This window comes from Podarcis tiliguerta (genome assembly GCF_965153285.1).
Source record: "Podarcis tiliguerta genome assembly, chromosome: 3".
Classification (NCBI taxonomy): Eukaryota; Metazoa; Chordata; class Lepidosauria; order Squamata; family Lacertidae; genus Podarcis; species Podarcis tiliguerta.
The window spans coordinates 47,181,589-47,209,291 of record NC_139536.1 but is presented as its reverse complement, the minus strand read 5'-3'; the positions used below and the strand labels follow the sequence as shown (position 1 = coordinate 47,209,291).

Genomic DNA, 27,703 nt, shown 5'->3' with positions numbered 1-27,703 from the left:
GGGAATGGCAAAGCGCGCTGCTTTGGAAAGGGTTCCTGGCTCTTTACGCGGCACAACACCCACGCGCCCCGCGTTGGCAGCAGCATCGATGCCTCGTCCCGGGCTCGTGCGCTTGTGTGTGTGTCTTTTGTGTGTTTGTTTTTAAGGGGAGGACGCCCGGGAGGCGGTCCTAAGAGCAGGGGCGGAGCCAAAGGCTTCCGGGAGGCGGAAAGCGGAGCTGTGCGCGGAGCCGAGGAGAAGGAGGGCGCGGCGGCGGTGGACGACCGACTTGTTCTGTGTTCCCGGCTCGGCTGCGCTCCACGCCGGCGTCCGAGCGCACGCCAGGGCCCCGGGGGGCGGCGGCGATGGCTTCGATGGCGGCGGCGATCGCCGCTTCCCGCACGGCGGCCCTGAACGGCAACCGGCCGCTGGATGAGCGGGAGCGCAAGCGCTTCAGCTACTTCTCGTCGCTCAACCCCATGGCGCGCAAGATCATGGCGGAGAAGGAGCGCATCCGCGAGCGCTACGGGCCCGAGTGGGAGCGCCTGCCGCCCCGCCAGCAGGACGAGATCATCGACCAGACCCTGGTGGAGCCCCACATCCAGGCCCGCTACGCGGCGCACCGAGGGGTCACCCGGGGACCCCCGCCGCCGGTCTGCTACCCGAACCTGCGCATCAACACCGGCCAGAAGGTGGTGCACTTCGGCGACGAGGTGAGATCCTGCCCCGAGCGAAAGGACTCTCTGCACACGCTCAGGAGCACGGTTTGTTGTCGGTTCCGGGCCTGCGCTGCGGGGATCTGTCTGCTTGGCGTCCAGTGTTACGCCCCCTTGTGATGGTGTCGAGGGAGGGTAGCCTCTGGGAAAAAGAGATTTGCAGGGGAAAGAATATGAAAGCAGAGGAAGGATTTTTTTTTTTTTTTATTCAAGGCAGGGGTTTGAAGAATTCCTCTCTAGAAGTAGTTTTCGGTGGAACATGTGTTGCAGTGAGAGATTTCATTTAGACATGTACAGAGTGTAGGTTCCACTCCTTACTGAGCGTAGCCAGATTCCCCCAAGTCTGAGATTTCGAGTGACATGGCAGAGAAGCATGTATCACTCCTTGGCAGACTTGTGGGTTGGGTATCTCATGTCGTCCAAGTACTAAAGGACGTCTACTTAGGGCTGCTGAGCTTTTGGCGCTCCAGATGTTTCTGGAGTCTGAACTTGCAGCATTTCAAACTGTTGGCTGTGCTGGTTGGTGCTGATGGGAATGGAGTTTAACAACACCTGGATGACCAAAGGTTCCCTGTGCTCTGACCTAGGCTGGTTTGGGAAGCGGTGTAAAAAAACAAACACACACACACAGAAACAATATAAGCCACAATTCTTTATACTGTTGTTTCTTAGGAAATACTGTGTTTTGAGGCATTTCCCCCCAGATTAGCTTCGATCTGAATTGAGAAAAACCCGGTAATGTGTACACAGTGCTGGAGTGTAATCCTAGGCATGCTTACTTGGAAGTAAATACTACTGCGTTCAGTCGGATTGACTCTGATGAAAGGGGTGCTTAGGATTCCAACGTAAGACATTACAGTGGTTGCTTCTTCAACTTAACAGGGTTGTTTAAATTTCTGCTTTTACAGCAGAAATTAAACTGCTGCATTTTCAGTAGCTGATGAGTGGGGTAACTGAAGAGTGTTGTTAAAACTGGTGCAACTTTTGTTGTTAGCTTTCTGCTGCTGTTATTTGGAATTGTGTTTTTTTTCCCAAAAAGAATTGCGTGTGCAAATATATATTATTATAATGTTAGCTTTATGCTTCAAAATACGCTTTAAGTTACTTGGAGACCTTATGTAACAAGTGACCAACTCATCTAGTATTTTTGTTACTGCTGCTGCTTTTTATTGTTGGAAAGTACTTAGCAATGGAACTGTTCATTTTATTGTCAGTGGTGTGTAGGTGATGTGCTTTTACTTTTGGCTGTAGAGTCTCTTTTCTCATGCATCACATCTGCAGCTGTCAAAGCTAATAGCAGTAAGACCAGCACCAACGCCTGGAAAGTCCAGGAGGCTGGGGGAGAGTATTCTGTCTTCATTGCCCTTCCCAGCATTTCCCTTTTGCTGCTTTTGGGCTCCCCTGCAGGAGAGGTGCGGGAGCCAGCTGCAAATCACCTAACCTGGAGAGAAGACCTCTTCCCCTCTGAACTATATTGAAAATGGGCTGCTGAAGAGACCAGCACCAAGAACTTCATTTACTGTTGACTTTTTCTGCTTTGTTTTTGGGTCTAGATTAATTTTTTCATAATAGTGAATTCATTCCATGTGTGCTGAATTGTTTATTTTTGTCCAGTTAGAATTATATGATAATCTTTATTGTCATTGTCCCAAACAGAACAACGAAATTGAAAAACTCTGCATCAGACATTCAAAAACCAACAAGCCTGCTATCCCAGCCTGGTTAGCCCCCTAAAAACCCATAATTAATTAAATATAATATACTCCCATAGAGACTACCTTACACTGCATTTAAAACCAAAATCGCGTCTGAATAGAATTTGTTTCTCAGCGGATAATCCTAGTCTTTATAACCCTGTACCTTCTTCCAGAAGGCAGAAGCTGAAAGAGAACATTTCCGGGGTGCGCACTGTCCTGCACTATCTCTGCAGCTTTCCTATGGCACCTGGAAGCATAGATTTGATCCCAGGTGGGAAGAGTGCACCCAATTATTCTCTCCCTTATAGAGTCGGAACAGACCCTGAGGGTACGGATCCTGCCCACAGCTGTCCCCGGGTGGGCTCAAACCATCAACCTTCTCATTAACAGCCAGATGCACTGACCCACTGCGCCACAATGCTCCTCCTAACCTGTTTTGTATTTTGGTTCAAGTGGGTGCTTGTTGTAAGCCGCTTTGGGCACTGCTAACTGTGGAAAGGCAGCACATAAATAAATGAAACCAGTCAATCATTTGTGCAACATGCCATTACATCACTGTACAAAGGCAGTTCATGAGGTCATAATGAGATCATTGGAAGCAGTAGTGAAACAGGGTGCCATTTGTTCTTCATGGTTGCTACCTCATCCTGAGCAGGCAAAGGCAAACTTGCAGAAGAAGAAGAAGAAGAAGAAGAAGAAGAAGAAGAGTTTGGATTTGATATCCCGCCTTTCACTCCCTTTAAGGAGTCTCAAAGCGGCTAACATTTTCCTTTCCCTTCCTCCCCCACAACAAACACTCTGTGAGGTGAGTGGGGCTGAGAGACTTCAAAGAAGTGTGACTGGCCCAAGGTCACCCAGCAGCTGCATGTGGAGGAGCAGAGACGCGAACCCGGTTCCCCAGATTACGAGACTACCGCTCTTAATCACTATACTACACTGGCTCTCTATTGCATATGTTCAAGCATGGACAATATTTTCTCAAAGTAGCATTGTCTAGGCTGCCACTGTTTTAACGGTAGCTTTTTAAAAAATGCTGATTTGGACTAGTTAACTTTGGCCTGAACTTTCAGAGGCATAGGCAAGACCAATGTAAGAGACATGAACTGGGCTGAGAAGGTGGTAGGTGTATTTACCCCATGTTTAAAATTTGCCTGTTTGTAGAGATGGAGGGAAAACCCCAAAACATTAGGCGGCAAACCTAACTTGTGTCAGGAGAGCCAAACACAGCTCAATAGAAGTTTCAAATAAAAATATAAACATGTCTGTTGGTTCTTTAATAGTAGTCACCCAATACACTCAATTGGTGTACATATTTGTTTAAAAACGCCACTTAAAATCACACATTGATTTAAAAAATTCAATTCAGTAAAGCAGTGCAGTGCAGAAACAATGTAACTGACAGAAAGGAAACCTAAAACTAGAAAAAAATAAATCATACCAAGCCACACATAATACAACCGGATGATAAAACAACGACTGTACAACACCAAATAACTTAGCCATTTAAAAAGCTTGTGAGAATAAATAGGGCTTTGCCTGATGTGGAAAATACATTAAAGTAGGCACACTTTGTCAGTATAGTAACTCAATTCCTACAGAACCCCCCCTGCCAGAAAAAATATCGGGGAGTCAACCAACCACCTCCCCAGGTGTTCTGTCTAAGTGTTGGACAGCTCATACTTTCTGGAAGTTGTTCCTTATCTTTATTTGAGATCTAGCTTCTAGAGTGACATAGAATAAATGTGCCCCATCATCAATGTCACAACCCTTAAAATATTTGTAGATGCCTATCGTGTTGTCTCTTAATTATCTATCCTCCAGGCTAAGTATGCACAGCACCTTCAACCTTTCCTCATAGGAAAATGCTTATCATGGTTGCTTTTTGAAAAACAAAGGCTTTGAGGATCCAACCATTTGTTTGGGGTCTTTGGGAGAATTTGACCTCATTTCAAGATGCTGTTTTCAAGCAGATGCTTGCCATTATTGAAAAGGAAGAGGGATTGTTTATGCATTTGTTCAATTTGTATACTGCCCCTAATCCGTAGATCTCAGGGCGGTTATCGACATGAAAATACAAGACCAAAAACGCAAAATGCATAATAAAAGCAAGAAGAAAAATATGGTGATTGTTGAGTGGAAAGCCTTAGTTTCACTTGTGCTTGTGTCACCATCTCAAGCTGCCTTGAGTAAAAAGGCAGGGTATAAATTAATAATAATAACAATAGGTCTTGGCCTATTGCCAGTTTTGCCACCTTTCCCTGCCGTACTTCCATCCATGTGCATTTATAACCTACACTCTTTATTTAATGTTTTTAAGAGAGAATGTACATTACTTTTCACGGTGCCACAGAACTCTTTATCCTTTCTTTTCCATTTTTTGGACAGCAATAAGCTAGCATGACTGACTGTCCACAGTAAATATATTCTGAGATATTAGATTTTCAATATTTTACTTCCTTTACTTCCTTTGGTCCCCAGTGGTTTTTACCTGTGCAAATCTGGATTGGGACTGGATAGTCAAGATGAGATGTACTGCGATGTATAGCCCTAACACTGATGTCAGAAAGTCATTAAACAACAGTGGTCTTGAATAGTCAGGGTCAAGCTATTTTATTTATATTTATAAAAGCCCCGGCTCATTAAACAATAACAAGGTAGTTACAGATATATATAGGATAGGAAACAATATTAACTCCATGACACTTTGCCTTGGGTGGAAAGTTATTCTGACACTCTCCCCTCTTCGGTGTGTTTTAATTTGTTGGAAGTCGCCCAGAGTGGTTGGGGTAACCCAGTCATATGGGCGGCAAATAAAAAATAAATGATTATAATTGTATTTTTTTTGTATAAAATATGTACAAGAGATTCAGGACACATATAGCCCGAACATGCGTACACACACACACACACACTCACTGTAGCATGGACTTCATTCAAGTACAGTGGTGCCGCGCAAGACGAAATTAATTCGTTCTGCGAGTTTTTTCGTTCTACAAGTTTTTTCGTCTTGCGAAGCACCTATTGACGGTTTCCCATAGGAATGCATTGGCGGTTTTTTAAAAAAAGGCACAAGACGTTTCGTCTTGCGAAGCAAGCCCATAGGGAAATCCGTCTTGCGAAGCACCTCAGAAAACGGAAAACTATTTCATCTTGCGAGTTTTTCGTCTTCCGAGGCATTCGCCTTGCGGGGTACCACTGTATTCCTAAATCAATACTGGGTTAGCAGGGTAATCTCATAGAAATTCCTCAATGTACAGTACCCGTGGTTCAAGGGTTTTAAGATGTCAGGAAATTGTTCATTAACTTACTCTGAAAAATCCTGACGGTCTGCTGTAGGATGTTCCACTCAGTTTGTGTGGGGAATTGGTCACCTTTTGGGGTCTTGCGTGCTGCTGAGTGTGACCTAAAATTCCCAGTGCTCTCCCATGGCTGCCGTGAGCAAGATACCTTTTCACAGAAACTTGTCCTCTGGCATTGGCCTCATCACTGAAGGAGCCCCTGAGATTCCAAGTAATCTTATGGCTTTCCAAATCACAGCTTGAAAGTAACTGTCTTCTCAGTCGGGTGTTCTTTATGTAGATATGTTTGGATGTTGGGAAAAAAGATCTACAAATAATAGTCCATCAAAACAGTCTCATGATTAGCTGTTAGAGAATTGGCCATCTTCTTATGGTTGTTGAGTGGCAGATAAACTAAGCCAGCGGTTTTCAATTAGGTGAAATACTGAAGAGAAAACAAACATTATAACCAGGAAACAATGGAAGGAATGCAAAGGAACCAATGGAAATACTTTAGTAGGCCTGTCCTAAAAGTTCATTCATAAAAATGACCTATCTTATTTTAGAAGGATGTGTGTGTCATTACTAACAGCTAATAAGTTTAGCAAAAGGCAGTAGGAAGTTACTGCTAAAATAAGAATTAGAGCTGAGGAAATGTTTACATTCAACGTACGGAATCTGGCAAGCCGTTCCACGTATCTTGAGGGAAGTCTGGTGGTATAATAACTGGCTATTCCAAGAGTTGATGTTTTAAAGACACCTTCTAAAAAGATTAAATCAGGTTTTCCACTGCTGCTGTTGAGCCAGGAAAAATAAGAGTGTGGAAAAATAAAATTTAATGGTCCTAATTATAACTGTTTTTAGGTTTTGCTAATCTCTTGGTGGTTGATACACGTGGCAAAGCAGCTGGAAAATGGAGCAGATGCTTAATAGTACTAGTAGTAATAATAATAAAGGTAAAAGACCCCTGGATGGCTAAGTCCAGTCAAAGGCGACTATGGGGTTGCGGCGCTCATATTGCTTTCAGGCTGAGGGAGCCGGCGTTTGTCCATAGACAGCTTTTCAGGTCATGTGGCCAGCAGGACTAAACCGCTTCTGGCGCAACGGAACACCGTGACGGAAACCAGAGCGCACGGAAATGCCATTTACCTTTAGAAGTAAAGGTAAAGGTACCCCTGGCCATTAGGTCCAGTCGCGAACGACTCTGGGGTTGCGGCGCTCATCTCGCTTTATAAGCCGAGGGAGCCGCCGTTTGTCCGCAGACAGCTTCCGGGTCATGTGGCCAGCATAACTAACCTGCTTCTGGTGAACCAGAGCAGTGCACGGAAACACTGTTTACCTTCCCACCGGAGCGGTACCTATTTATCTACTTCCACTTTGACGTCCTTTTGAACTGTTAGGTGGCCAGGAGCTGGGACCAGACGATGGGAGCTCACCCCGTTGCGGGGATTCGAACCGCCGACCTTCAGATCGGCAAGCCCTAGGCTCAGTGGTTTAGACCATAGTGCCACCATTTAGTAGTTGTAGTAGCATAATAGTAATCTGGATACAACCCCTACGAAAAATGCACCAATGTAATTTCTTCTATGACTGTCACTATGCCCAAGTGTATCCTAAATATGTAATTGATAGTGCAAGTCTATGATTTTGGCTTGATTTTCATTAGAGCTATAGGTTGGGAGGGGAAGTCATCCCCCTACTTGACGCAGGTTTAGGTGATTGAAGATGGGTATGTGAATTGGGTTGAGCTCTAAGGCGCCGCGGCCTCTCCTTTGATAGGCTGCCTTAGATTAGATGACAAACTACAAGGCGGCTTGGCTATTGATTGCGTAAAGTCAACTGAATTGTGCAGGGAGGGAAGGGGAATTTGAATGGAATCTAAAGATTTACGTTACACATACTGGGGAATTTTGGACATGTGTGCTTTATTTTTCAATTGATTTGTCAATGTTTTGTCATTGAGTAGAAGACCCCATGTCTTATCATAAGCTGCTTTGGAAAATCTCCAGTCCAATAAGAGATTTGCCATGTTGTGTTGGAGTTAGGGAGTTGTTGTTTGGGAAACATAAGCCCAAAACACATCAAATGGGCTGCATGGCTTTCTGAATCCCAGCTCTGCCTTTTTTGAATTTTCCTGCTATGTTGCTTGCAGGCAACTTTTTCAATGCCTCAGGCAACTAGGTGGATGCTAATTTGGAAGTCCAGTATAAAGACTAATTATAGCAAAGTTTCTTGGCCTTGCTAATCAAAGTGATAAAAACGGACTCTGAAAATCTGCATGGCGGTTGTATCATAAACCAGAAAGTAGTATGTCAGAGAATTTTTGCTTTTGGATAAAAAAAAAAAAGTCAAACAGGTGTCCAGATCTTGGGAATGGGAAGGAGGAACGGAAGAAGGAAAGGTATTCAGGGGTCAGCAAACTTTTTCAGCAGGGGGCCGGTCCACTGTCCCTCAGACCTTGTGGGGGGCCGGACTGTATTTGGGAGGGGGGGGGGGAATGAACGAATTCCTATGCCCCACAAATAACCCAGAGATGCATTTTAAATAAAAGCACACATTTTGCTCATGTAAAAACACTCTGATTCCTGAACTGTCCGCGGGCCGGATTTAGAACGCTATTGGGCTGGATCCGGCCCCGGGCCTTAGTTTGCCTACCTACCCATGGTATACACGTTGGCAGTTCTTTGCTAATAGCAAATGATTTCATCAGTTTGGAAATAGCATACAAATTAAACAACAAAAGAGATGCAAATTTGTCCAACTGGCACTGCTTCTTTTTTTTAAAAAAAAAAGTGTTACCACTAAAATGCAGAGCATGAATTTGAATATGCTCACAATGCATTTTCCCCACCTTACAAACACACCTTCCTGGTTCTCCAAAGGCTTAGAAAGATTAATAAGCTTCCTCTCTGCATTCTGTATACTGGATGTCCCAAGCCAGCCGCTTGGCAAAGAGCATTTTTTGCACCTTTGTAGGACATATAATGCATGCATTTTTTTATGGTGTTCATTTTTGACGTCTTATCTCATTGAAAGTTCCGAAACTATCACATGAATTGTGTAAAGTTGGCATGGAATTTATAGCATGTTATTGTACTGTACAACTTAATAACAAAATCAATTTTGTGCGATTCCCTGCTTTATTCGTTGAATTTACATTCCACCCTTTTTCCCCAAGGAGCCTAGGGCACAAAAAAAACATTTGCATGTCCCTGAAAAACAGGTGTTTTACAAAAACTTCACATCAAAATTATAGTAAAAAAACAAACAAACTATTGTGCCCAGAAAAGTTTTTAAAAACCTGTTGTTTTGAGTCCTGGTTCACTTGTGTCCCCCATCCTGCTTAACTGCAGTGAAAAGAAATAATAAATCTTTCCTCCTTGCATTTACAGTCTTATGCCTATATAGTCAATAATTAGACACGTAGGGCTGGGAGAGACCACTGTCTGTAACCCCAAAGAGCTACTGCCAGTCAGTGTAGGCAATACTGAGATAAGTGCACCAGTGTCCTGACTGGTATAAAGCAGCTCTCTCTGTCCTTTAGAGGAAGAGAGTCATAGCACCATTGTGGAAGATCTCAGGTTCAATCCCCAGCTTCTGCAAGTAGGATTGGGAGACACTCTTGTCTGAAGCCATTGGGAGCCACTCCCAGTCAGTGCAGTTGATGATTCTGAGCAAGATGGACCAGTGGTCCCTGTACAGGGCAGCTTCCTGCACTCCAATGGGCCCCGGCCATTCCCTTCCAGCTTAGAGCTTGTAAAGCATGGTTAAAATATGCTGGCTTTCTCTGCATCCACACAGTGGTTGAAGTTCTAGCAACCTAGCAGGTACAGAAAGAAGCCAGTGAATCTCAGCCAACCCTCTCCCGCTTGGAGGCAGTGAGATGCAGAAGAGACTGGCCTTTGTTGGGGAGCTGTGGGGTGGGAAGGCAGAGGTTGGGTTTGGTACTCTGCTTGCATGCAGGGAGCTAGCACAAATGGCAGGCCCCCACCCTTGTTTGGAGCTGCGGAGGAGATTATTTACTCCTCCAACACTGGGAGGAATGACTTGAGCGCATCTTGCTTGCAAGATAGCAGGGCTATTGTCCAGCCCCTGCTTAAAAGTATATTTTGAATACATCACAGACATACACATTTAATCCACTGGGCTTTTTGATTATCTGCATGCTGCACAGCATCATTATGACTTTGTTTTCGTAACTCTTAATTCTGTCAGGCAACCACCGTCAGAACTATTTTTCCAATTCTCCAGTCGCATGGCAAACTAATCTGCATCTTGTAATCACATGTGATTTAAAGTGAGTGGAGCTTGAATTAACTCCCAATTGGTCTTGTTGCATAGGATCGTCCCCGTCGCCCCCAAGTGCTATTTGAAGTATTTAGATCAGAATTGAGGGTATCTAAAAATGATGCTTAAAAAAAACCCTGGAATGTTTTCTGTTACTTAGCTGAAAGTCAAAACCAATATGGAACAAGTAATTCCCCCGCCTTCCATGATATGAAGAACTGAGGAGAAGTTGTTTTTTCCATTTTAAATAATTCATGTTTAAGGCTAAGTCTCTGAGAGATGGGCAGAATGAGATTGTAGAGCTGAAGGAGGACAACAGAAATGATCATCTGGTTGGACTCTCCAGTGGGGAAAAGTTACTCACATTTTTTTCTAAACTAAAAAGGTAAAGGTAAAGGTACCCCTGCCCGTACGGGCCAGTCTTGACAGACTCTAGGGTTGTGCGCCCATCTCACTTAAGAGGCCGGGGGCCAGCGCTGTCCGGAGACACTTCCGGGTCACGTGGCCAGCGTGACAAAGCCACATCTGGCGAGCCAGCGCAGCACACGGAAACGCCGTTTACCTTCCCGCCTGTAAGCGGTCCCTATTTATCTACTTGCACCCGGAGGTGCTTTCGAACTGCTAGGTTGGCAGGCGCTGGGACCGAGCAACGGGAGCGCACCCCGCCGCGGGGATTTGAACCGCCGACCTTTCGATTGGCAAGCCCTAGGCGCTGAGGCTTTTACCCACAGCGCCACCCGCGTCCCCATTTTTCCCCATTTTCTAAACTAAGGAGCCCTAAATGTTGTAAGGTGGGACAACATGACAGCACGTCTCAAGCTTGTACAGCTAAGGTGCGCAAACACCCCTGACCATATGTGGCAAATCCATTTGTGGTACTCTTAAATGTTCAATGAGCTCTTTGTGATCCTCAGTTGGAACGCAGTGTAGAAAAATATATTTGGGTTGCCCTGGGGATCTATGTGGAGGCAGAAAACCAGCAGTTCTTGCTTTTCTGTTTCCATAGAGCTTATTATTACCAGTTTAATATATTCTTACATTTGAGTTTCTGTAGGTTGAATTAAATAAGAGGAATGCCATTTCCAAGTAGGGTGAACTGGATTGAAATAAGATTACTTTGGAAGCCATCCTCTGAAGAAAATGGATGAGGACATTCCATTATGTGGTGGTCTTAGTTCATTCTGTGAGTTCTGCTAGATTAGGTAGGTATAGGTGAGAAACTCTCTGTGGTGAATGTTTCAATCCACACCAGCTTGAAGATTTTTGTGTGTTTGTATATTGTTCTAGGATGGTTATGTTGTTTTGGTATTTTGCCCAGATGCTTTATGTCAGGCTGGGGCTGATGGGAGTTATAGTCTGCCACTCTGTCAACGGCACAACATTGGCTATGCCTGTTCTTAACTATCAACAGAAATACACCACCTTCCGCACATCATATTGCTAACTCGTCTTTGCTGGGTCTGTTATTGTTAACTGTTTGTTTTCATAAGATGGAGAAAGCTTTCATATTCTAGATACAGTGGTACCTCTGGTTATGAACTTAATTCGTTACAGAGGTCCATTTTTAAGCTGAAACCATTCTTATCCTGAGGTGCGCTTTCGCTAATGGGGCCTCCCGCTGGAACACGATTTCTGTTCGCATCCTGGAGCAAAGTTCACAACCAGGAGCAGCTACTTCCGGGTTAGCGGAGTTCGTAACCCGAAGCATTCATAACCAGAGGTACCACTGTACTGCTTTCAAACAGGTAGCAATTACAGTTACTTGAAATGGATTTAGCAGTCTGTGGTCTGCGCAGGAGCCAACAATCCTGCCCATGTGGTCAACAGGGAAGTACCGTACTTACTCAAAAAGAGCAGTGAAGGCTAGGTAATGGAGTGTTAAGGCTTATATTCTAGGATAGCTCAGTTGGTAGAGCATGGGACACTTAATCTCAGGGTTGTGGGTTCAAGCCCCGCATTGGGCAAAAGATTCCTGCATTGCGGGAGATTGGACTAGATGGTCCCTTCCAACTCTACAAGTCTATGAGTCTAGGCTCATGCATGTGGCAAAACGAGCTTATCTGCTGAGGAGTTGTAATAATGCAACACTTACTGCCGTTTCCCATTCAAGGTTCTCCTGGCAAGCTGGGACTTTCATAATCGCACATGATGATAAACACAGCCTCCCACTTCCTCCAGTGTTTGTAGTGAAACCTGTGTGTGTAACAACCAACTGAGTACCGGGAAAGTAAATTTTGGAATAAATTGCTTTTTTGAAAAAGAAGAGGCAGAAGAACCCTTGGCTTCTGCTCTCCAGACTCCTTTGTAGTATTTTCTTTCACATTTTCTCAATATTATTTTTATAATACTCCTTCTTATTTATTAAATTTGTCCTTTATTATGTTATGAACTGCTGCTGTAAGGCATTTATAGGCTGTGAGCAAATTGCTGGCTTAAAGACAGCTTAGTCGTTCTTTTTCTTAATTCAGATTGAAGCTGGTTTGGGGGTGGGGAAAATGTTTCAAAATGCAAGATTTCGTAAGAAACAACAGAATTGATATGGATTGTGGCTAAAGTAATGCGTAGACTCCTTCCAAAAACAGTGGCAGGGGTGCACTGGATGCCGAGTAAACTGGCGTGTGTGCACAGCCTCAGTTGCCAACAGAGTAATCTTTTGTGCTGGCTTGGATAACAGAGCAGTCATTTGGCGCTTCAGCGCTGATAAATGGTCAGATCCCTGCTTATGTCATTCGCCATCGGGAACGAACGATACCACTGTCTCTCGCATCTTAGAATTCCAATGTCTTTTTCAAAACAAGCTGCTTGGAAGAAGTCTCTGTTAGTTGCATACTTTTCTGCATTTGATGCTTTGCAGCTGGCGGCTGAGGTTAGCTCCGTGACCGGATTATTGTTTGTGGATGGCATTTTTGTCATGAATTCAGATAAGCAGAGGCCAACAAAGACTCCAGCTCCTTAAATGTGCTGCCGGGTGAACGAAAGCCTAAATCCTTGGCATCTCTTTAGAGAAAGCGCTCCATTTCCTGAGCATGGTGGGGGAGGTGGGGAAAAGGATTCAATTTTGATGGCTTATACTCCTCCCAAGAGACTTATTCTAAGCTGTGCTGGAACATTAATCAAAACATTTATATATTCCCCTTTCTCTTATTCTGCTAATCATCTGTGTGCCGTGTTGGATCTCAACGCATTTCCAACAAATAAATAAATAGCATGGAGCTAGCATACCCAACCCAAGAGACTACATCTGTGTCTAAGCATGACCTCTAAAATAGGCAGGGATACAATTTTTAAGATTATCGTGAGTGTACAAAGTTGGGATTGTGAAGGTGCAGAGAGGTGTTCCCAGTGGCTTCCCCATAACGTTGGCATTCTTTTTCCCTGGAGACATGCCAAAACCTGAATAATCTTTCGAAGGCTATGTTCCTGTCAGGGCATAGGGTCTGAGCCCATGATGGTGAAGTCAGCACAAAAGTGTTCTAATCCAGAATAAAGATCACCTCTGATTAGAATTCCCAAATGTGGGCAGGTCTACGCAGAAGTTTGGTTACTCTCAAACATAAAGTTATTTTTTTCCAGTATGAAAGTTCAATGCAAAACACAAACACACACGAACACCCGGCAGAAGCCTACCTCTTTGTTTGTGTGAAGAGAAACTACTTTTGCCCAACACATACAGCTAGGGGATGGGGGGCAACATTTTTTAAAACCAAACATGATAATTTCCCCATCCTGTTTTGAAACGTAATACACTACAATGCAAAAATGGGGCTCCAAAATGCTGTCTCTCCTGTGGATAGCTGCCCTTATTCAGCAATTGTACACATTCTCACAGACATACACTGCAGTGCTGTGTGTAACAGTCGAAAAACTTCAATAAGCTAATGCAATAGAGAGAATATGCTAGATCCAGGCCAAAATAACATTTCCTGTCAGTGCAGTTGAGCTAGAGAAGAATTCTGTTCTGTTTTGTGTATCAGCAGCAGAAGTTCTGGCTTCCAGCTTTTTATTTTGAGTTCACATGAAGGGTGACATGTGAGCCAGAAATAACCCAGATGGGCTCTGCATAGAGAGGCTAAAAGCAAGGGGAATAATATTTGCTTCTTAATAATCGAGTCAGTTTTGAAGGGAGCATCTGAGGCAGTAAACATGGAATGCCGGCTGCATCAACATCCTCCCACAATTTCAAATCCCACAATTCTTTGAGTGTATAAAGTTTTTTTGATATAAGATGAATCAGCAAGTGTCTCTTTAGAGCTCCGCTTTAGAGCAAAGTGAATATTCTGTCATAAAAGCACATTCAGATATTTGAGCATGTGATGTTGTGGATTTAGTCTACAAATCAGCATACGAAGTGAGAGCCCGTCCCCTTCAGAGTTTTCATCGAGAGAGTGCCTCTTATTTTACTTCTTGTCCTTCCCTATCTGTTAGCTGATTAAAGCAGAGATTTTGTAAAATCCTTCAACTGTATTACATATAATTAAGGTCTACTATAAAATGTCATCTCTTTGGCGTTTAAAAGTCTACATGCTTACTTGTGCATAATTATTCTTCCGTTGTGTTCCAGGATATCACCTGGCAAGATGAACACTCTGCTCCTTTCTCCTGGGAAACCAAGGTAATTTTGCTAACTTATGTTATTCTCATGTTGGTTCAGCTTGGAAGTTTTACTAAGCCTAATTGACACTCCTGTCATGGTTAGGGTTATACCATGTTAACGGTACAGTGGTGCCTCGCAAGACGAAAAGAATCCGTTCCGGGAGTCTTTTCGTCTTGCGGTTTTTTCGTCTTGCGAAGCAAGCCCATTGACGGAGTAGCGCTATTAGCGCTATTGGCTAAAAAAGGGCTAAAAACGGCTTTTTTAGGGGGGGGGGATTAGCGGTTTTGCTGCTAAAATGCTTTTAGCAGCTTAGCGATTCAGAATAAGGGGTTTTGGAGCAAAAAAAAAATTCGATTTTTTTCGTCATTTTTCGTCTTGCGAAGCAAGCCCATAGGGAAATTCATCCTGCGAAGCGCCTCTGCAGACGGAAAACCCTTTCGTCTTGCGGGTTTTCCGTCTTGCGAGGCATTCGTCTTGCGGGGCACCACTGTAGTAGTTTTTTCCCTTGCAGTTAGTGTGCAGGCCATTTAATATTGTGTGAGCTCACTGGATATCACTTCTTGCAACGCTATACAAAAATGGCTATTGATTTCTTAATAATACTGCATTGCTGCCAACCAAGTCAGAGTTAGACCCACTTAAGTAAACATAACCCCCTGCTTTATCCTCGGAAAAACCCTTCAGGGTAGATTAGGTGTAGGGCTAAGCAGCCCAAGGCCGAGGAATTTCATGCTTAGGCAAAGATTTGATCCCAGATCTCAAAGGGCAAAGTCTAACACTCTAAAGCTGTTATCTACAGTGTCTAGCTCTCAAAACTGGATGCCATTGTGTTCAGTGTGACTAGTTATAGCTCTTAGAACAGGCTTCCTCAAACTAGGTTCTCCCGATGTTTTTGGCCTACAACTCCCATAATCCCTAGCTAGCAGGACCAATGGTCAGGGATGATGGGAATTGTAGTCTCAAAACATCTGGAGAACCGAGGTTGAGGAAGCCTGTCTTAGATTGTGCTCTTTGAAATGTAAGTAGTTCAGCTATGGTTTAGAAAAAATGTGTTTGGCATAACGGACAACCTGCTCGCAACTAAACTGGTGCAGCATGGTGGTTAAACTGGCAAGTTGTGAACAAGCAGGGTTCACAAATTGTACCTTGGGCAAGCCTCTCCCTCCCACTGCTCAGCGGTCACAGTAATACTTGCTGCGCTGTACCGGGCTATAAGGATCACTGAGAGAATAAATGTGGAGAGCTTTGGGCATTCAGGAAGCAGCATCTAAATGGCAAGTATATTATTATTCCGTGGAAAGACTGACCTGGAAAATGACTGCATAATGTTGAGGATGTGGGAGGATAGAATTCATCTTGTTTAAAGGTCCCTTTAATGGGATTCTTTAAAATGGAAAAATAATATAGCTCTAGTTGTAGACTCCTTTTTGCTGTCCTTCCTGTGAAGCTTCCCCCACTCACCAAATGGAATAAATTTCTGGTGTCACTTTATGAATATGATGTTGACAGCAGGTAGCTGGAATGCCAGGGAATAAATAGTCTTTATGAAAAGGAACTGACTTCAGTGGGGGTGGCATTCAACTGAGTTTTATGCAGTGTAGACCCACTGAAATTCATGAACATGACTACGTTAGGTCCATTAATTTCTGACTGAAATTTAATGAGTGCCACCCTGGGTTTAGTTCTCAAAGCAACTTACACCTTGAGTGAAAAGATCACCTGTTTGAGCTTCCACATGTTGTTTCCAGGTTGCCACCAGCAGAATGTAATTGCTTAAAATTGCCTGATATAGCTGGAAAGAGGTGGCCACAATTCTCCCCAATTCGCCTGTTAGTCCTGTTCTGCACTTTGCAAGAGCAGATCACCACTGGAAGGGTGTGGATGGGTGGTCACAAGGCATGGGGAAGCAAAGGGTGGAAAAGGCCTTGCCTGCCTTGTTTTGCTCCATCAAATCAGGGCATTTGAACCCGGCAGGCATATTCTCCAGGTTGCAATCTGCCAGCCCACCTTTGAACATTTGTTACAGACCACTGTTGTAGTTGTAGTGGTGGGGGCAGATGGAGGACCCCAAAAAGCCACTGAGTGTGAAAAGTTCTGCTCTACCTTTCTTACCCTTTTTAGGTGGTACTTTCCATTTATACACCAAGAGTTCTTTTTTGACGTTTCTACAGAATGCATAGTGTAGGAGCAGGCATAAGAAGCGCCAGTATGTTCTATTCCATTTTTGTTTCATTCCCTCCCTTTGCCTTTTATAAGCAGTGATATATATGTAGCTCTGTGGCTGATGCAGTTACTGTTTTTATTTTTATATAATTGTAGAGTTGGAAGGGACCATGAGGAATCTCAACCAAAGCATCCATGACAGGTGGCCATCTAACCTCTGCTTAAAAACCTCCAAAGAGGGAGAGTCCATGGGAGTTGTTTCCACTGTCGAACAGCTCTTGCTGTCAGAAAGTTCGTCCTGACATTTAGTCAGAATCTCCTTTCTTGTAACTTGATTCCATTGGTTTGGGTCCTACCTCCAGAGCAGGAGAAAACAAGCTTGCTCCATCCTCCATCTGGAAGCCCTTTAGATAATTGAAACTAAACCTAAACATACACAGGCTAAACATACACAGCTCCTTCAAGCGTTCCTCATAAGGCTTGGTTTCCAGTCCCTTGATCATCTTGGTTCCAGCTTATCAATATTATTACTTAGATTTCTTACCTGCCCTTCACAGTTAAACCAAATCACAATCAAGAGAATAGGTTAGATCCTAAAATATATTTTCTGTATACAGTGGAGACTACATAATGGAAGGTACCAGGAATTCCACAGAGAATGGCCTCCCCCGAGCTCCCTGCTTGAATTGAATCCATTTTGCTTGGGGGAAGATGATGGCACAAAAGATCTCCAGTTTTGGAGCCAAGCTTCACATTATAAGCAGTTTCATACTTCCCCCCTCCCTCGAGAAGCAGCCTTGGAGAGTGCAGCCCGGAGCAGAAAAGCAGTGAGCGGGGAGGGTCTCCTGAAGCCCTTTCCCCCTTCATGCCAGCCTGGGTCCTCCAGAGCATGCCAGCTGTGTAGTTCTAACACAGCAGGGCTTGGGCTGCAGCAAGTCATGACCCCAAAGCCACAATTTCCTACAGCTGTCCATATTTTGGGAGCTTGATCATGTTACTAAATCAACACGTTCAAAAGAGAGCTGGCCAAAGATAGAGCCGTTTCTTTGTTTTGAGAAATGTTGGAATTTTTAATTTATTTCTTTGCTCCTTTTACTGCAAATATGTTTTTGTCACTCCTGCTTTCAAAACATAATGCTTGGCCTACCTGGTTGTTAGCTGTGGTTATGCGTGTTCAAAAATACGAGCAGCAACGTCCCACAGTTTGGGTAGATTGGTGTAGACTAGAGGTTTCTAAAAAAGATGAATGACACTGTGGGGGTGAAATGGAAACATTGGTTTTGGCAGTAATTCGGGCCCATAGCTCTGTGGTAGAGCATGTGCTTGGAATGAGGGTTCAGGATTCAGTTGCTGCCACTTCCAGTTAAGTAGCAGGACCGGGAAATCGACTTAAAACTCTGCCTGAGAGCTGCTGCCAATCAGAGCACACTCTCCGGGGTTAGATGGATGAATGATTTGATTTGGTAAAGAGCACCAGTGTATTTAAATCTCTTCCTTCTTTCAAGTTACCATTTCTCTGTGGGATGCAAGCTTTTCTCTGGAATCTGTTCGGAATCTTTTTGGAATCTGTTTGAATTCCCACATGTGCAAAGGGACTTAGCATCCCCAATACTATTGCCCGTTTTTCCTGGCAGCAACTAGCCTCGATATGGCAACAAGCCACGCAGGCAGTGGTATCCAGTCTGTGTGGCCAACATTAGACCAGTTCACAGCATGTGGAGGCAGGGAGGCAGTCTCAGCCTGGCAGAAACGACCCTTAGATTCACATGAAAGAGCATCAATAGCTGCACATCTCCATCCTAGTATCACCTCAGTGCTTATCCGCTGTGCTCACATTCACACAAGGAGACAGCATGGGACGGGGGAGACTCCCAACGCCCAGTTAAATTTCTGGATCTGAAGGCAAACAGCCTAAGGAGCTGCAGTATCATCTTATTTGTAGTTTGAGTCGGTGGCTCAAACTGTCTGATGGTCTTAAGTTCCCTGAGTGGCCTGCATATAAATGCCTGAAGTGATTGACGAAGGGGTTCTTCATTGTTGCGGCAACTATTTGAGAGCCATTGTGGTGTAGTGGTTAAAGTGCTGTACTAAGAACTGGGAGAACAGAGGTCAAGTCCCCACTCGATCATGAAGATCAGTGAGTGATCTTGAGCCAGTCACAGTCTTTCAGGTTAACCTACCCCACCAAATTGTTATATAAGCATAACAGGCAGGGGTCAGAACCATGTCTGTCACCTTGAGCTCCTGGGGGAAAAGGTGACATAAAATTATAATAATAAATGTAATGAAATACAGTCATATCTTGGTTTTCAGACAGCTTAGTTCTCGAATATTTTGGCTCCCAAACACTGCAAACCCGGAAGTGACTGTTCCAGTTTGCGAACTATTTTTGGAAGCCAAACGTCCGACAGGGCTTCCAATAGGCTGCAGGAGCTTCCTGCAGCCAATCGGAAGCCACACTTTGGTTTCCGAATGTTTTGGAAGTCGAACGGACTTCCGGAACGCATTCCGTTCGACTTCCAAGGTGAGACTGTATGGAGCTAGCAGCAGGTCAGAGGCTATTTTGTGTACCGTTTCAGTGATGCATTGTAATCTTGGTTTTGTTGAAGTTCTGAGGTGCAGGGCGTTGTGTTCTTTGCAGGAAATCCTCATACTTTAGTGGTTGTCCAATCAGCTGAGACTTAGGCCGCAATCCTAGACACAGCTACTCGGAGTAGGTCCCACTGGACTCTGTTAGGCTTACTTCGGAGTAGACACGTATATGATTGTACTGCAGACGTACTCTTGTCAGTCAGCCAACTATAGGTTCCTCTCTTCCGTCTCAGCAATTTTGTTTCTTGAAATACTACAGGTTGAGCTTAAAGGAGTTTTTAGTGGGTGTGGTAAGCTCTTGTCCTACAGGCTTTGTTTCAGTATTTGCCGGTGGGTTTTTTCCTTTTTCTATTTTGAGGTTGCCAAGCCAAACAGCTTGTTTTGGCTGTGCACGCTATCTGCTTAACGAAATACTGCACATTCCCAACCAGTGAATAAGCTATAAAAATAACTCTGTGAATTCTTGTGGCCTTCTCTGTTTTTAGTGCATAGTTGAGAGCTGGTTAGCAGAGATCCAGTTTTCATTCAGTTTGATGGGGAGCCAGCCTTATAATTCAACACGCGCCTGGTTGCCTAGGGCATTTGCCACCATTTTGCAGTTAGGGCGAAAGAAGCTGGCCACAGAAACCTCTCTTGAGAACCCTGGCACAGCCTCCACAGCCTCCTTTCTAGCCATTAGAACAAAGAAAGCAGACTCTGTGGCACTCCATGTTGCTGGACTACAACTCCCATCATTCCTGGTCAGTGGCTGTGCTGGCTGGATCCAGTGGGAGTTGGTCCTAGCAACATCTGGCATGCCACAGGTTGCCCAATCCCACGTTAGAGTTAGCGGGTGTAAAATAACCTGAGAGTTTTATTAAAAGGTGGTATAAAAATAATTATATAATCAGTAAATAATGATTAAGTGGTACATAAATGCCTTAAATAAATGAATACAGTAATAAATGGTTGTAGATAGACAATACTGGAATAAACCTTTCATTAATGTACAATGAAGTGCAAGACCAAGAGGTCAGTTAGTCAGCTCCTGTTGTTCTCCCCTCTGTCCACAGAACCTGAATTGCCTTGGGGACAGAGCTTTAAAAATATTGGCAATTCTTCATTGCCAGCAGTGGCAACTGAAGCCCGTTGTGCCTTTCCATTTGCACTGAGTCACCCATTGCCAACTTGGTGCCCTCTGGCTGTTTTGGACTGCGGATCTAAATCAGCTGCCTTGGGAATAGGCCAGAAATATGAGAGGGAAACATGAGAGGAAGGGATAAAGTTGTGGATGAAATCAGTGTTTAGGCAGATTATTTTGAAGAAGTCCAGAACCGTGACCTTGAATTTTGTAATTTCAGAACTCAGCAATATAAAGCGTTTGGTCTGCCAGAGCTTCCCTGCCCCACAGTGTGCAGAACCCCAGACTGCCACTGCATGGAAGTGCTCCTGCTGGCCAGTTATTCTAGTGGAAGAAAATCTTGCCAGGCCGGAAACTTCATCGCCCAAGCCATACATTACCTTCTGCTGCTTGAGCACATGGCCAGAAACAGTACATGTGGTTTGTGTGCTTTCAGTTTGGAATATCTGGAAGCTGTTGAAACTCATTCTACCAGGGGGACTAACTCATCCACTCCTTCCCCCTCTCTGTATGCTTTGTTTCGCTTTTTAATTTTCTTTCTTTCTTTCTTTGGTCTCTGTTTATGAATCGCTTCCCATAAAATATCTCAAAGTGATTTCAGAGTAAGAACATCAACAAGAAAAACAATTTCTAATCTGGTATGAGATAAAGATACCCACTTAAGAGGCTTCCTGAAGAAGGAAGGTCTAAATAATAATAATACTTATACCCCAGCCATCTGGCCGGGTCTCCCCAGCCACTCTAGGTGGCTCCCAACAGAATATTGAAAACACAATACAACATTGAACATTAAAAACTTCCCTAAACAGGGCTGCCTTCAGATGTCTTCTAAAAGTCAGATAGTTGTTTATTTCCTTGACATCTGATGGGAAGGTGTTCCACAGGGTGGGCGCCACTACTGAGAAAGCCTTCTGCCTGGTTCCCTATTCTATGTTGTGAACCGCCCTGAGATCTATGGTGGTATACATACAAATTCAATAAATGAAATAAAAATAATTCAATTGGGGTCAGAAAGACAATAGAAATGGAACTCCGGGAGGAAGTTCCAAAGGGTCGATTGCCACCACACTAAAGACCCAACTCCTATATCTTACATTAAAGACCTCCTGAAAACTGATCAAGCTGTTATGTACTATGAAGGAATATTAGTGAAACATAATAATGCTGGTGGGATGGAAAGTAGGCTTTGCAAGGGATAAGATGACGGGCAGCGAAAAGGTCCAGCTTTCTCCATCATGTAAACCTAGACTCCAAAAGCAGAAGTGAGCCTGGTTAGAGTAAAAGTGGAGCAAAAGCTGGGCTTGAATTGCCTCTTTGCCAAGAAAACACATCATTTGGCCTCTAACGTTGCAAGCCACTGGCACAAGTTTTCTCAAGTTACTTTAAACTGGGCATGACTATCCCATGGTCCTCCAGATGTTGTTGGGCTCCAGCACTCATCAGTCCCGGCCAGTATGGTGAGTGGCCAGGGATGATGGGCGTTGTAGTACTACAGCATCTCAAGAATCACGTCAGTCACCCTATGCTTTAAGCTATATCTGTTTGTTCCTGCATGTTCTCAACTAGGGTTTGAGCAATGCTCCTACAATTGTGGAGCCAGTCAATTCACGCATGATGGAGAGTGTCCTGATGTTCAGACTAGATTTGAAACCTGAATTGTGTAGTAATGCGCATGGCCAACCTTGCGTAGGAGTGAAATTGATTACCATCCAAAAATGTTTTCTCTGTTATGTGTGGTGTGTTTTTGTTTGTTTGTTTCATGGCCCTTTATGATAGTTCCTTTTATGCTGTGTACTTCTTAGATAATTGTGGGCCATTCGTCAGAGGAAGCTAAATCTGTAGTATCTGATACCCCTTCTCTAACAGCTGCTTGGCTCTTCGTTGGGCATAATGGATTGCATCTTATAAGCAAGTGCATGGCAAATCTGTCTTATTTGCACAGTTTCTAGAGGTTGCAGAATCCCCCTTTACTTGGCACAAAACCTAGGCTATGTTTGTGCTAACTGTCAAAATTGTGTGCCCGTCCCAGATTCTGCCCACAGCTTACCTGCAGCAGGCAGTAAGTACAGTGGTACCTCGGGTTAAGAACTTAATTCGTTCCAGAGGTCCGTTCTTAACCTGAAACTGTTCTTAACCTGAAGCACCACTTTAGCTAATGGGGCCTCCCGCTGCTGCTTGATTTCTGTTCTCATCCTGAAGCAAAGTTCTTAACCCAAGGTAATATTTCTGGGTTAGCAGAGTCTGTAACCTGAAGCGTCTGTAACATGAAGTGTATGTAACCCGAGGTACCACTGTACCAGGTAAGCTGTGGCACAGTCTGCCAGATCCTCACCCATAACCTCTAAAACAGCCACCACCATTCCTCTCTAAACTTCTCCACTGCGTGCGTTTTCTCATGCAAAGAGAGTTGACATTAATTCTTTCTAATCCCCAACAGAGTCAGATGGAGTTCAGCATTGCTTCTCTGTCCATACAAGAGCCAAGTGCAGTGGCATTGCAGAGCGAACCAAAGCAGACCACCAAAACCGCTCCAGGGCCCCCAGCCCCCAAGCCCGCACAAGGTGCTAAAACGCCTAACTCAGAGGGGCTTCTGCCAGCTAGGAAAGAGGAGGAGTCGTCATTCTGGAAGATCAATGCTGAGCGCTCGAAGTGTGACGGAGAACAGTCTGAGTTCTGTTCTCTGACCCCAAGCCAGATCAAGTCCATGGAGAAAGGAGAGAAGACCCTCCAGCCTTACTACAGGCAAGAATCTGCTCCAAAAGAGGCAACCAAAGCAGAGAAGCCTAGTGCTAGCAAACCTGAAAAATTGACCACCCCCGTTCTTGCTGCAACTTCAATAGAATGGGAAAAACCTCAACCTGGCCAGCCGAGTCCATCTCCTGATGTTTGTCCTGAGCCAGTGGAACAACTCTCATCAACTGAGACCAAAAGTGAGGAGGCTGATAGTGGTTTCCTTTCAGAAGTGCAGGTAAAAGCTGGTCTTTAATCCCTTGCTTTGTCTATTTGAGTGCTATGCAAAACAAAACAAAAGTCCACCCTTCTGCAAATGTTGCTCGAGAAGATTAGCAGTTCATACAATTCTAAACACTAAGCTTGTTTTCCCCCCCTGCCAATTTAATCCAACTCCAACATAAATGCTAATGCATTTTCAAATTATGTTTTTAATATACAGTCGTACCTTGGTTCCCGAATGCCCTGGAACTCGGATGTTTTGGCTCCCGGAAGTGACTGTTCTGGTTTTTTAACGTTCTTTCGGAATCTGAACATCCGACGCGGCTTCCGCAGCTTCTCATTGGCTGCAGGAGCCACAATTTGGTTTTTGAACATTTTGGAAGTCAAACAGACTTCCAGAATGAATTCCGTTCGACTTCCAAGGTACAACTGTATATATAGTAGCGACATTGCCATTTGAATCGCCTGAAATCCTGTACGAGTCCCTGCATGACTTGGTTTAGAGCAGGGGAGTGGAACCTTTGGCCCTTCAGATGGCTAAACTACAACTCCCAGGAGACCCAGCAAGCATAGCCAGTGGCCAAGGATGATGGGAGTTGTAGTTCAGCAGCATCTGGTAGGCCTAATGTTCCCAGCACCTGGTTTTGAGGTTAGGTTTTTCTGCTAGCACGCACACAAGCAACCAGAGATTGAAATCTTCCTCCCCCAAATCCAGCCCTGTAAGATTTCCGATGCAAATTTCGAATTCCATAGCACTACTTGCGGTGACAGGGGACTATAATGCTCACATGTAATTTTGGGTGCTTTTATGGGGTTTGGGTTTTTTGTTTTTGTTTTACAGTGTCCATATAATGCTATTAAAATGCCAGCTACCCCAATTTAATCTAAATTTTTCCTTTCTGAGGAAAATAAAAAAACGGGGGGGGGGGGGGGAATCTGTTTCCCAACAATCTGCTTGCAATATTAAACCTGTGCCAGGAAGCACCTTTTATTGTATATATGTGTATGTTATTGATTAGGGTTAATTTAGTTTCAAGGATTTAAGTATTCACTTTGTCTAATTTTTGTGTCTCTGCAGAGCAATGCAAATAATGTTATCTTGAAGACCGGATTTGATTTTCTAGACAACTGGTAAAGGACTAAAATAGCTTCAGCTCAGTTTTGGAGGAAGAGAAAAGGAACATCTCTCTTCCAGTCTACTTTATTTTATTTTATTGGTATTGGCTTCTATTTGATCTTTCAAACTAATATTTTTTCCAACTGTTTTAAATGTTGCCTTTGTATTTACACTTTTTTGTAAAACCATATGGATATTTGTATTTTGGAATTGTCCAGTGTTATAAGTATGGTTTTCTTCCTTTATGATTCTATAGGGTGAATTGTTATATTGGAGATGGGACAAGATACATTTCCTAATTAGTGTTATGTGTTTTAAGGACAAGGTGGAGGGATCTGACCTAGAGAGAGAAAGAGAAGTTGAAGCCACCTGACAGAGGCACCTATTTTCATTTCATATACAAAACTACACCTTATGGGCTGCAACATGACTTAAAGAAAGCAATTTACGTGGAGATGGTGCAGCGGCAAAACACCATAGGCCTAGGTTCTGCTGAAGCACAAAGCTCAAAAACCAAAATTAATCTTATGTTTCAAATAAACTACACAGAAAATTAAGGCTACAGATTTTTACACTTTTATTTTTGTATAGGTATGTTTAGTTTGACCAACTTATTTCTAATGCCAATATTGGTAATGTGGTATGAAATATTTTTGAAATGGAAAAGCTTTTACAAAGGAGGCTGTTCAAACCAACTCCCCTAGCTGTACTTGGGAAAATAATTTGCCTAAATGCAAAGCCAATGCAGAGAGGGACATGGCAAGAGAGAAGACAAAACCCCACAAATACATTTCAATGAAGCTTCTCTTTTATCTTTGAAAAATAACTCAGTAAGAATATTTTGGGTGAATACAACCTTGCAAAACAACCGATTCTCTTGAGACCTCTTAGCATTCCTCTTAAGAGTGGCATTGCACACCAGTCTGTAGGAGTGTCAATTGCCTCTTCCGTGCCCCTCCCACAAAAGAAAACTCTACAGTAATCCACCATGTTTGAAACTTGTAGGGTGGTCAAATTCAAAAGAGGACCAGGGGTCCTACATCCTTTATTAGTTGTGTAGAAGAGGGGATTTCATCAGGTGTACCTTGTATGACAAGGTGGTTAAAGGTGTTGGCATTCTGTCCTCTTGAATCCAGCCACCTTATCCGAGAGGATTTTTTTAAATTGTTTCAGTAATAATAACAATGGTAGTAGTGGTAGTAGTAATAAGCTTCTCTTGAAGATATCTTGACTAATTTCTGGTGCTGCATCCCTTAGTGAGGCTAGAATTCCCAACATGTCACACCCACACACCCTGATGTTTTTGTTAGCTGCTTTTTTAAAAAACTTGCATAGAGCTATTTATATGATGGGTTGGTCATTCAAAAATGACACCCCTCCGCTATAGCTTGAAATTATACAGTCCAATCCACCACCTCAGGATTCTAGCACCTCCTTCTTTCTGCTGCATATGTAGACCAGGTCTCATTGTTGTCAGCTGTTTAAAATGTACGTGTGTGAGTAGAACTGCCGTCTGACAATGCGTCGCGGTTTTCCATCTTGCTTCAATGCTATACCTATCACCTTCGAGCCTTAATTTCCCTTTACGCACAACTAGTGATCTGTCCAATCCAAAGCCAAAGGTGACTGACGTTCTGACTTTAAATTCTTGCGATTTAAAATCCCAATAACTGAATTTCTGGAGTATTGACCCAAGGCAGTGGCTCTTTTTGCCAACTCATGGAGATCCCACAAAGTTTGCATCGGACTACTTCTGTAGGACAAAAAAAGCAAACCTGGCATCCTCTCTTTATTTTCAGTGCTTTTTGTAACAGCACTTGCTAGTAGCCTCCTCCAGGTAGCTTATCGCAACCTTGAGATTTCTGTTTGCTTGACCTCACACTAGTGTATAAACTAAAACCTGAAAATTCCTCTTCATCTACATAAGCTCTACTTCAGTCCACTTTCTGTACATCCAATCTCCTGTTCTCTGAATGTGCTCTGCAGGAAGCATAGATTGCAACAATTAATCAAACCAAATTAAGAGACTTCTTCTAAGTATCTGTTCCAAAGACACGTCCATCTGTGTTGCTATGGAAAATAAGAAAATATGGGGGAACACTAAAGGAAATGCTGCTTCTGTGTCCCCATCTCTCTCTCACATGGGTGTTTGTGGTAAAACAGTGATGTAGGCAGGTTAAATATGTGCATCTATAAACACTCAGATGCACACTCCAGAGCTCAGGATAACTTGTGGGTCACTGTGACATCTTTGGCTATGCATCTCTCCATCACACGGTGTTTACCGTAGCAGCACCTGTCATGCTGCGTCGCTGTGCTGCCATGTTCCATGTGAATTGACTCTTGTGTAACAAGCAGCTTCCTGACACTGCTAGTTATTCAACTTGGGATACTGACAGTTCAAAATGGCAAGAGGCTGAAGAGATTTTAGCAGAAGAAAGCCTCTTGAAGTTCTGGTAACTGTTTGTGAGCGATCTGTTTATGGCTACGTTTACAAGTTTTTTGAGTCACTTTAATATTTGTAAAATAAATTCAGAGTGGTTTTTTAAATTAGAAAAAACATTTGGTATTTAAAAAGCAACAAAACGCTATGATTGAGCACAAGTTCTGCATGCATGAAGGCATTTCTGATTCACATTTTGGCATTTGAAAGGAAATATTTGCAATCTTATAAAAGCTGAATAATGTGAAGTGTGACCTTTTTTTAGTTCAGGTCCTCTTCTCTGTGTTGACAACTTCAAGAAGCAGATATTTTCAGTTTAACAGACAAGTAATGTCACTTTCCATATTTTTTTGGCCCATGAAAGAGAATGCCCTAAGGCCTAGAGAAGCATCTTTTTAAAATCTCTGCTTTCATGCACTGACAGTGGATAAATGGATAGGATCTGTGTTATTTTCTTCTTCTGTTCTCTTGTTTTGGAGTCTTTCATCTTATACACTTAGGGTTTACTTCCTCTAAAGTGTTTGTACACAGCCTATTCCCTGCAGTGAGGCTAACTCAGAAGATGTTGATAGATTGTACTCAGTGCAACCAGCCAGCAAATGTCTACTGCAGAAACCTTTACTCTCCCTTTCCCTTTACTGTGCTTTGATGGCTAAATCGGATGCTTCTCCCTTTCTTAGATATGTTTTTATTGAAGTTCGTATTCAAAATACTTGGTCACATTTTGTATAAAATTACTTCTTAATTAAAGGCACCTGACATAAA

At 43.5% G+C, this 27,703-nt stretch overlaps 1 protein-coding gene across 1 annotated transcript; it reads left to right on the top strand.

Annotated features, from left to right (window-relative positions):
- LOC310674664 (uncharacterized protein C1orf198) lies at positions 1-27,703 on the top strand. The gene is made up of 4 exons (XM_083434262.1): positions 1-692; positions 14,519-14,569; positions 22,864-23,394; positions 24,457-27,703. Exons 1-4 carry the CDS (start codon positions 345-347, stop codon positions 24,511-24,513), a joined length of 987 nt encoding a protein of 328 aa, XP_083290388.1. The 5' UTR covers positions 1-344; the 3' UTR covers positions 24,514-27,703.